The following is a 10,692-nucleotide window of genomic DNA, read 5'->3' as shown; positions in this document are numbered from 1 at the left end:
AAAAAAAAAAAAAAAAAAGACTGGGCATGGTGGCTTATGCCTGTAATCCCAGCACTTTGGGAGGCAGAGGCAGGCGGATCACGTGAGGTCAGGAGGTCGAGACCAATCTGACCAACATGGAGAAACACTGCTACTAAAAATACAAAATTAACCGGGCGTGGTGGTGCATGCCTGTAATCCCAGCTACTTGGGAGGATAGTCGCTTGAACCTGGGAGGTGGAGGTTGCAGCGAACTGAGATCATGCCACTGCACTCCAGCCTGGGCGACAAAGGCGAAACTCCATCTCGAAAAAAAAGAACAGGTGTGGTGACTTACGCCTGTAATCCCAGCACTTTGGGAGGCCGAGGTGGGTGGATCACCTGAGGTTGGGAGTTCGAGACCAGCCTGACCGACATGGAGAAACCCCATCTCTACTAAAAATACAAAATTAGCCAGGTGTGGTGGCAGGTGCCTGTAAGCCCAGCTACTCGGGAGGCTGAGGCAGGAGAATCACTTGAACCTGGGTGGCGGAGGTTGTGGTGAGCCGAGATTGTGCCATTGCACTCCAGCCTTGGCAACAAGAGTGAAACTGTCTCAAAAACAAAACAAAACAAAACAAAAAAGTCCTAATATAGTCATATTACTGAAAACAGTAGAGAATAATACTCAACATTTACTATAAGGTTGTTTTAAGATTACTTTCCTTATAATAAGTAGGTAATTTTTTACAAGCAAGGGGAATTGCATTTTAATTGTTACTCTTTGCCTTGTGATAGCCAGAGGCTATTGAACCCCAGCAAAGATGTATTTTGCTAAAACAGTTCAATGAATATTACTCCTTTAAGACTACTCAGTATCTAGTCCAAAATATTCTAAGACGTGTTTCACGTGTTAGAAAATACCACAAAAAAGATACACAACGAGCTGACAGAAGTCCTCCTTTGTAACTCCTAGTAAACAGAAAGGAACAATTCAGTTTGAGAACAGTTGTGTGCACACAGTACAATCTCACACATAGTTGATGGGAAGAGAATTTATCTACAAGGAGCTGTAACTTTTTTACAATTGTTCAAGATTATAAATGTCATCTCTTTTGGCAAGTTCAATTTTTATAGCTAAGACAAGTTTAATAATACAGTAGGCCATACTTTTTTTTCCCCAAGCTTTTTCAAGGTAATAAGGAACTAGATTGGCAGCATTGCAATTTAATTTTGTTATACAATACAGTAGCAGGAGAGGTTTTTATTTATAGTTATTGACTATTTCTATGCCATAGTTTTTTTACATGGGATCTTCCCATACATAAATTGAATTGCATTTAAGGGAAACAGGAAGAAAGTATGTCAGTACTACTTCATGTCTGAAAAGAGATGGAAAAAAGGGAAACATAAATTTGACAAATGTTAAGATATGCATACAGCAATGTAGTGGAAGAAACTTTGCAAAATGAAATTCAGCAAATACCTCATACAAAACCAAATATCTGTGAAACATGTTTGTAAAATGTTATGTGATTTAATACTCTTTAAGTGTGACATCATCATATGAGGTTGAAATATTCTTAGACTTTTTCATTCCTGCAAACATTTTTCAGCTCTTGACAACTAGTTTCTTAGTATCTGTTACTAAAAATGAACGAAGATATTTCCTTAGCAGTGCTCAGTACTGCTGTAAAATTTTTAGAAGGGGAAGGTAATATGTAGGGAACTCTTACTTATGCAGGAGACTGCTAGATACTTTTCTAATTAGCATAATGAATCTTTATCACAACCTTATGAAGTAGCTACTGTCACCTCCATCTGATAGGGGAGGAAATAGGCTTAGCGATGTAACTAATCCATACCTTAGTAGGAGTGTCATTTTTCTTCAGAGCAATTTTTTTTTTTTTTTTTTTTTAGACGGAGTTTCGCTCTTGTCCCCTAGGCTGGAGTGCAGTGGTGCGATCTCGGCTCACTGCAACCTCTGCCTCCTGGGTTCAAGCAGTTCTCCTGCCTCAGCCTCCCAAGTAGCTGGGGTGCCTGCCACCATGCCGGCTAATTTTTGTATTTTTAGTAGAAACGGGGTTTCACCATGTTGGCCAGGCTGGTCTTGAACTCCTGACCTCAGGTGATCTGCCCGCCTCGGCCTCCCAAAATGCTGGGATTACAGGCGTGAACCACCATGCCTGGCGAGAGCATTTTAGTTGTATTATTTCATTTAATCTTTAATGTCAAGTTTATACATGTTTCTATTTTACAGATGGCCACACTGAGGGTCAGAGAGATAAAGTAACTTGCCCAAGGTCAGATTTGAAGAGTTTTAGGAATAGTAAGATCTGAGGGAAATGAATACTTACCTTGGAACTTTGTAAGACACTCAAGAGATTCTTAATGATACCTTATTGGAGTTTTTCACTTAATTGGAATTATCTAGTGACTGTTGAGTAGATGAGTGATCCGTAATATGGATGGATTGAAACAATTGATTTGTCCAAACTAAAAATAATTTAATAAAACCCTTTCAAATACAGAGAGACTGCAACTTTCAATTTAGTAATCTGATTCAATAAAGGGTATATGTAAAGATTTTTATTATGGTGTTATTTTTAATAGTTAATAATTGGAATTATCTTGCAAGGAAAAGGTTAAATAAGTTGATGTATCTACTTGATAGAACATTATATAGCCAATAATATGATAAGCACTGATCACATGGAAAATAATGTGCTGAGGGCAAAAAAATAGAATACAAGCTGTCATGTTGGCATCCGTTACAATCATTTTAAATATTATGTGAATATTGATCAGAATTGGAGGAGAAAATGAATAAGTGAAAACTGTTGAGTAGTGAGATTATGATGAACTTTTTTGTTTGTGTAATAAAAAATCAAACAATATAAGAAGATATAACAACAAAAATATGAACAGATCCAGTGGACTTTATATGTATGGTATGTTATACTATACTTAAAAGAAACATTTCCTTGGAAATAATTAAAAAAAAATTTCTAAAATATTTTCTTTCAGCAAATTATTTTCTTGCAAAGGAAGCTAAAGTATGTACAAACTAATAATAGAACCTTGGACTTAGCAATGCAGAGAAGGATACAGATTGCTCTGCTAGTTGAACCATTAGCAGTTGCTGTGAGAAATCATCTCAAATGACATGGCATAAAAATGAGTATATTCTGTTTCGTTAGAAACATGATCCTCATGATTGTGTTAGATTAAATCTGCAAACCCTTGCAAACAATTTGGGTAGCATTTTCTATGGCCACTGGGCCACTGGATTCTTAGTAAATCTTGTTGGATTTGATAAAGACTAATTCTTAATTGCTTAGGAATATCTAGTTGAGATTTGCAGTTTCTATTATTCATTTTAATGGTACCCAGTCTTATGTCACTGTAAAAAACATGAGAACTTTATTCAGCTAAGTCTGCAGTTTAAAAACCCTCGTTTACCCAGTTCATAGGTTGAACAGTATTTTTCCCTCGAGAGCTTTAGGATAGATTCTTCCTGTGATTTTGATCTCAACTGGTTGTAAGTTCGGTATGTTTATTGCCGCATGTTTTTTCTTGTTCTTATATGCCTGTTTTGGACAGAATAGAAACACCACTGCTTCCCTCTAGTATTTGAAGTTATTCTTTTAACATATAAAAAACCATGCTTGTGATAATGTGTTAATACTATAATCAAGAAAATTGTGCATTAAATGTCCATGTGGTTAATGATGGCTGTTCTTTCATGGCAGTGCTGGGAGAAGGACTGGCCAAGGGAGAGGATGCCTTTCGGGCAGTGCTTTGCTGCATGCAGCTTAAAGGGAAGCTCCAACCTATATCCACCATTCTTGCCAAGTCACTGACAGGAGAGTCCCTGGTATGTTGATAAGCTCTAATTTTGTATGCCTTGAAACAAATTTTTGTTTGCTTCCTTAGGTATATTGTGGGAAAAAAGTGTATCTTTTTTTCTCTTAGTTCTTATTAGAAAGCAAAATTCATGAGTATCCTGAGATGTAATACCTGTTTTTCTTTTCTTTCTTTCTTTTTTTTTTTTTGTGACAAAGTCTCAATCTGTTGTCTAGGCTGAATGAAGTGGTGTGATCACTGCACACTGCAGCTTCAACCTCCTAGGCCTAAGTGATCCTCCTGCCTCAGCCTCCTGAGTAGCTGGGACTACAGATGCACACCACCATCCCTGCTAATTTTTGACTTTTTGTGGAGACGAGGTCTCATTGTGTTGCCCAGGCTGGTCTTGAACTCCTGGGCTCAAATGATCCTCCCTCCTTGGCCTCCCAAAGTGCTGGGATTACAGGCGTGAGCCCCTGCTCTTTTTTCAAGACCAAACTGATGTTTAATTATTGATTCTTGTAGTTTGTGATTATATGTATAAGAATTATAGATACTTTTAAATAATTTAGGTTAACTAAGTGATTTTCTTTGAAGATAGGATTTAACAGAGCCTGAGTTTTAAAATGCTGATGTGGACATATGATCTGATAGGGTTCTTACATTCAACAATTTATTTCATAAATGTTTAAATCTATCCAGACTAAGTAATAAGGGCTTCTGTTTCTTTTCATATGTGTGTAAGTAATATCCATAACCGCTCTGATGGAACTAACTAACTCTATTCAGACTTTATAATCAATTTTGTAAATGTAGCATTTGATTTTTTTTAGGTGACAGGGTCTTGCTATATTGCTGAGGCTGGAGTGCAGTGGCTATTCACAGAGGATGATCATAGTGCACTACAGCTTTGAACTCTTGGGCTCAAGTGATGCTGTTTCAACCTCCTCAATAGCTAGGGCAGTAGGCATATGCCACTTGCTCAGCACTGTGTTTAATTTTTTGGCTTTTTTTTTTGTTAAGATAGTTGAAAGACTACTTTTTGAAACTTTGGAATTGATAATCTGTAGAAAGTGGAAGAGCTATAACCTTTTTTTTAAAACCAGTTCGTAACTTACGAAATTTGTTGATAATTTTCAAGAATTGTAATGAAAAACAGTGAGAGCAAGAAAGTATATGTATACTTTGCTCTGCTGTGTGAATTCCCTGTATCTTACCTATTCTGAATTGATATAGGTGATAAAATTATGAGGCAGATTTGTGCTTTTACTTCAAATATTAAATAACTATTTGGTTAAAAAGAAGTTAGGAAAGTACTTGGTATGTTTTTGAGTGTAATGTATTGGCCCATCTCGGGATAGTTATTTTCTAAGGAATTATTGTGCAGTGACTTGTTTAATTATGTTTATCAGTGTCTTTTGATTTCACCAGATTCACAAATGAACTTAAAAGCTAAAATTTATTAGCATAGAAAAATTATATAGCTATTTAGTTCTAAGTAGATGATAAAGGAGTATCTCTCTTCTTTGTTATTAAGATTGTCATTAAAGGACTTTTCTGTATAAGTTAAGTATATTACAGTTTTACCTGTTGTTTTTAAATTTAAAACTAGTAAAGAGTAATTTACTTTTAAATCTCAAATGAAATTTAGATTTCAGAGCAGTATTTTCCTTTTATTAAAGAGTCATTTTTAAAGTGGTGTGATCAGCTTATGAATCTTTCTGAATCATGGCTGAATTCACCATTTTGTACATAAAAGCTTATTAATCTTAAGGAAAAGGTTAAAAACAGCTATAGATTATTTCCCTTTTCATTTATGCTATCTTGCTCTGTGGTGGTACCTGTTGTTAATATTTTCTTTAATTAATTTTAATTAATGTAAGGTGAATACAGTGGTTTTACTTACCAGAAAAGGCACTCTGTATAGTTTTTCCTGTTAACCTTTTAAACTTTCCTTGTAGATGTGTTGCTTTATTATCATTGTTAATAGTAGTAGTGATGAGGGATGAGGATAATATTGTTTTTTACAAATAAACTTCAGAAACAACAGAGGAATTGAGCTAAGTTGCCATAGTAATGAACTAATATACTAATTGGTTTTTCTCTTTTTTATTCACCCTTTCAGAATGGGATGGTAACAAAGGATTTGACAAGACTAAAAACACTTCTTTCAGAAACAGAGGTAAGACCATTTCAGTGGATCTGTTTGGAAGAGTTTGACTCAATCTGTCTAGTAAGCATTATGTATTAAATTTTGGAAAACCTTTGTGACATCAGCCGGAAGGCAAGTCTGTAAAGGTGGGGCAGTAGGACTGCCAGCCTACCCTCGTAACCCCCGTAACCCACAGTCCCATCCTGGGAATGCTGCTTCTCCTGGACAACAAATGGGAAGATGATTGGGAAAGTTTAGTTTTTAACTACTTCTGGCTACTAGAAAATGAAATGCTATCATTAAAAATGAGATACTCCTCAAGCCTTATTTATTTCTTATTTATTTATTTGAGACTGGGTCTCGCTCTGTTACCCAGGTTGGAGTGCAGTGGCGTGATCACGGCTCACTGCAACCTCGACCTCCCTCGGCTCAGGTGATCCTCCCACCTAAGCCTCCTGAGTAGCTGGAACTATGGGCGCACTCCGCCGCCTGGCTAATATTTTTATTTTTAATTTTTGCTAGAGATGGAGTTTTGCCATGTTGCCCCGGCTGGTCTCCTGGGCTCAAGTGATCCGTCTGCCTCTGCCTCCCAAAGTACTGGGATTACAGGCATGAGCTGTCACACCAGGCCTTCTTTTTGTCTTTTTTAAAGCACCTGATGGAAGTCTGTGACTTAAGGACTGTCTTTAAGGAATGTGTTTAGGAGATGGAAATAATGTGTGTGAGGATAAATAGTGAACAAAAAAGTACTTCAGTGAAGGACTTGGAGGACACATGAAAGGTCGGGGACAACAGTGGCATGTAAAAAGCCCTGAGCTTTGTAAATTTCTCTTCTTCATATAGGCATATGAAAGTATTTTTATGGCCGGGCGCGGTGGCTCAAGCCTGTAATCCCAGCACTTTGGGAGGCCAAGGCGGGCAGATCACAAGGTCAGGAGATCGAGACCATCCTCGCTAACACCGTGAAACCCCGTCTCTACTAAAAAATACAAAAAACTAGCTGGGCGTGGTGGCGGGCGCCTGTAGTACCAGCTACTTGGGAGGCTGAGGCAGGAGAATGGCGTGAACCTGGGGGGCAGAGCTTGCAGTGAGCCGAGATCGCGCCACTGCACTCTAGCCTGGGGCACAGAGCAAGACTCTGTCTCAAAAAAAACAAAAAACAAAAGTATTTTTATTTTTAGTTGTCTTATTTAAAAAGCCATTTTGTCAGCTTTGGTCATAAATAAAAGCCCACGTACAGTGATTAATTGGCTTATTTATTCAAGAATCGAGCACTTCCTGTGTGCTAGGTACTGTGCTTGTTGCTGGGGATACAACACTGAACATGGTTCTTGTCCTCTTGGAGGTTAAAGTTTAGGAAGGAGATAGACAAATAAATGAATTAAACAACCATAGGTGTAATTCACAGAGAGGTAGGTGGTATGAGGGAAAAGAATGAACTCTTCTGCTGGAAAAATCACTGGATTTGGTGGCCAGGGACTGAGACAGTTAAATCAAGAGCTGAGAGTCCAGAAGGTGCTTATCTCATGGATCGTGAGATAGAGGGCACTTCAGACAGCCAGAGGGGATGTGCAGAGACCCTGGTGTCAACTTTGACCTCCTGTAGGTTCCTTTCGATTCCAAATGTAGTAATGTATCCCAGTTCATACTAAAAAACAGCAAAGAAGATGGTTACCGTGGATTATACAAGCTGGAAAAAATAACCGTTTTGCTACTATTAGGCTTTTTCTTCTAAATTTCATTTTCTTTGTCTTATGTTGCCTGATTGTGAATTAACCGAGAATTAGTAAGCTCTCACTAACTTCAAAGCCATATGTATATAGGTATTAGGTTGGTGCAAACGTAATTGCAGTTTTTGCCTTTGAAAGGAATGGCAAAACAGGCCCGGTGCGGTGGCTCACGCCTAGAATCCCAGCACTTTGGGAGACCAAGGTGTGCGGATCACCTGAGGTCGGGAGTTTGAGACCAGCCTGACCAACATGTTGAAACCCTGTCTCTACTAAAAATACAAAAATTAGCCAGGCATGGTGGCAGGTGCCTGTAATCCCATCTACTTGGGAGGCTAAGGCAGGAGAATGGCTTGAACCCAGGAGGCGGAGGTTGCAGTGAACCGAGATTGTACCATTGTACTCCAGCCTGGGCGACAGAGTGAGACTGTGTCTCAAAAAATAAAATAAATAAATAAATAAATAATGGCAAAACCACAATTACTTTGCACCAACCTAATAGTGTATATGTAGCCATTTTAATTTCTAAGAAGTAACAGAAGGCAGTTGTAAATGTTGTAGACTTTTAAAATGAGAGCATAAAATGACCTTTCATTTCATTAAGATTTTTGGCTTTGTTCTTCTTTTATTGCCTTAATTGAATTACCAGCTTTACATCTGATAAACACATGCAATTTATTTTATTTTTAATGTTTATAATCCTGTTGCATGTAAGGCCAAAATACCACTTGACTCTTATTTTGTGACTATACTTTTGGAAGAAGTGACTTAAGTTTTTGTAATTTTTTTTCTATCTGACTAGAGTAGTAGTCTTTTTGGTTAGTGAATTGATGTTATTAAAAGATAACCGTTTAGGAAAAGCTAACAAACAATGCTACCCTTATTGATTATTGCACATGACACATTTAAAAATAGCAACAATTTGTTATGTAAAGATTGGGCTAAGTTGGCATTTAACTTGGAAATGCTAGTGGATGAGACTAAAGACCTGGAACTCAAGGCTGATTTATAAAAACAAAAACAAGTATTGTTTAGTAAATATTCTTTAGTAACATTTAAAATATCTGATTAATAGATTTAATTCTGAATTTATTGTTCTAGCAGTGTAATCTTTGGCCGTTTTTCCTGAAGGTGTCAGTAAAGACTAATGATGATAAACTGTTGTCTTTTTGTTTTGGAGTATGAGCGCATAAATAGAGTGTTTAAAAAAACAATCACAATGCTTTGGAACCTAAAAGCCAGTACTGCTAAATACTTAGCTGGGCTGAGTGCCTTACTTTGCCAGTTCTCTGCTGAGCATGTGCTGCTCCCCAGATCCCCACGAGACCTAGAGCTCACTGTCAGCACAGGCCTGCGTGGGTCGCCACTGATCCTTGCAGGCGCTGCCTGCTGAAATGCAGTGTGGTGTTCTTGCCAACATTTATAAGTGTTTTAGGCTTTATTTTATGACCAAAACATTTTAATAATGTTTATTAAACATTTTTATTCCTGTTATTTTTCTTGCACATTTGATAAATTTATTTTGATAGGTTTTAAAAAGGAGATACTTTAAAATTTTCCTACTTGCAGTGAATTTTTAGCTTATCTATTTATATATGTTATGTAAACAGAATCATTTGAAGGGCTAGTTTGTGACAGTGGCACATAGACCTTGCTTGGAGAATTTAAAGAGATCTTTTAATGGCTTTTTTTTTTTTTGCAGCATAGAATGCTTATAGTATGAGTAGTTGCTCCTGATTTGTTAATCTGTGTATTCTTATATTCAGCCCTTCATTTTACAAAAAGAATGGGTTGCCTTTTAAAAACTCCTTAGTAAGTGCTTTACTGATAATCAGAAGGCATTTTCCTGTAGAAACAGTATTACAGAGTTTAGTTCAAGCCCAACCTAAAAAGTACAATTTAATCAACCACATATAAATTATAGTGATAGTATTGTTTCAGTTATGACCAGTTAGCATTCATGACATTCTTTCTATGGTACAAGATATTCCAGATTTCATCTTGGGATACTGTTTACTCCTTCTGATTCAGTTTAACATTTACTGAGCACCTGTGCTGTTCAAGGCTCTGGAAAGCTGAGATGTCCATGAAAAGCAATCTGTCAGGTCAGAGATGCACATAGCTAATGTGCACACAGGGCAGCCTGTGGTCAGTAAGTGCTATCACAAAATACAGGCAGGGAAAGGGGAAAACTCTACAGGGAAATCAGGGAGGCAGAAGTGTGAGAACTGAGTTTAAAGGATAGGGATAGCCAAGTATATTAGTCTATATTAGTCTGTTTTCACGCTGCTAATAAAGACATACTTGAGACTGGGCAGTTTACAGTAGAAAGGTTTAATGGACTCATGGTTCCATGTGGCTGGGGAGGGCTCACAATCATAGCGGAAGGTGAAAGGCACATCCACATGGCGGCAGACGAGAAGAATGAGAGCCAAGTGAAAGGGGTTTCCTCTTATAAAACCATTAGATGTTATCAGACTTATTCACTACCACAAGAATGATACGGGGGAAACTGCTCCCATGATTCAGTTGTCTCCCACTGGGTCCCTCCCACAACATGAGGGAATTGTGGGAGCTACAATTCAAGATGAGATTTGGGTGGGGACACAGCCAAACCATATCACTTAGTAAAGACCCACAGGTGACTTGATACAGGGCGAGATTGGCAAGCTGTCAGTTGGTTCAGGGATAAATGAGACAAGTGGTAATTAGGGCTTTACCTAGGACAGTGGAAGTGGGAGGAGAGAATGTAAGAGAGATGAAAGACATTCTGGACCTATTTGGACAAGATTTGGAGAATATTCAGGGCAGGATAGAAGAGGGAGGAGTTCAAGATGGCTTTAAAAATTTCAGCTTGGCTCTCTTTGGGTATGAATAATCCATTAACTTGTGATAAAGGACACTGAAGAAGGATCAACTTTGGGATAAAGTTGATGAATTTTGCTTTGGACCCATTGCATTTAGAGTGCTTAGGTAAATCATCCATTTATCCATCCACCCACCCACCCA

General features: G+C 37.8%; 1 protein-coding gene across 2 annotated transcripts in view; it reads left to right on the top strand.

Annotated features, from left to right (window-relative positions):
* The window catches only part of HELZ (helicase with zinc finger), a 196,342-nt gene that overhangs the window by 45,249 nt on the left and 140,401 nt on the right, over positions 1-10,692 (top strand). For both annotated transcript variants that reach the window (XM_011999166.1, XM_011999165.1), the window contains exons 5-6: positions 3,711-3,835; positions 5,930-5,986. In XM_011999166.1, the coding sequence (XP_011854556.1) occupies positions 3,711-3,835; positions 5,930-5,986 (182 nt within the window). The remainder of the gene's footprint in view (positions 1-3,710; positions 3,836-5,929; positions 5,987-10,692) is intronic.

This window comes from Mandrillus leucophaeus, unplaced genomic scaffold, assembly GCF_000951045.1.
Source record: "Mandrillus leucophaeus isolate KB7577 unplaced genomic scaffold, Mleu.le_1.0 Scaffold585, whole genome shotgun sequence".
Lineage (NCBI taxonomy): Eukaryota > Metazoa > Chordata > Mammalia > Primates > Cercopithecidae > Mandrillus > Mandrillus leucophaeus.
Note: the sequence above shows the minus strand (reverse complement) of the source record. Positions and strands in the feature narration are given on the sequence as shown.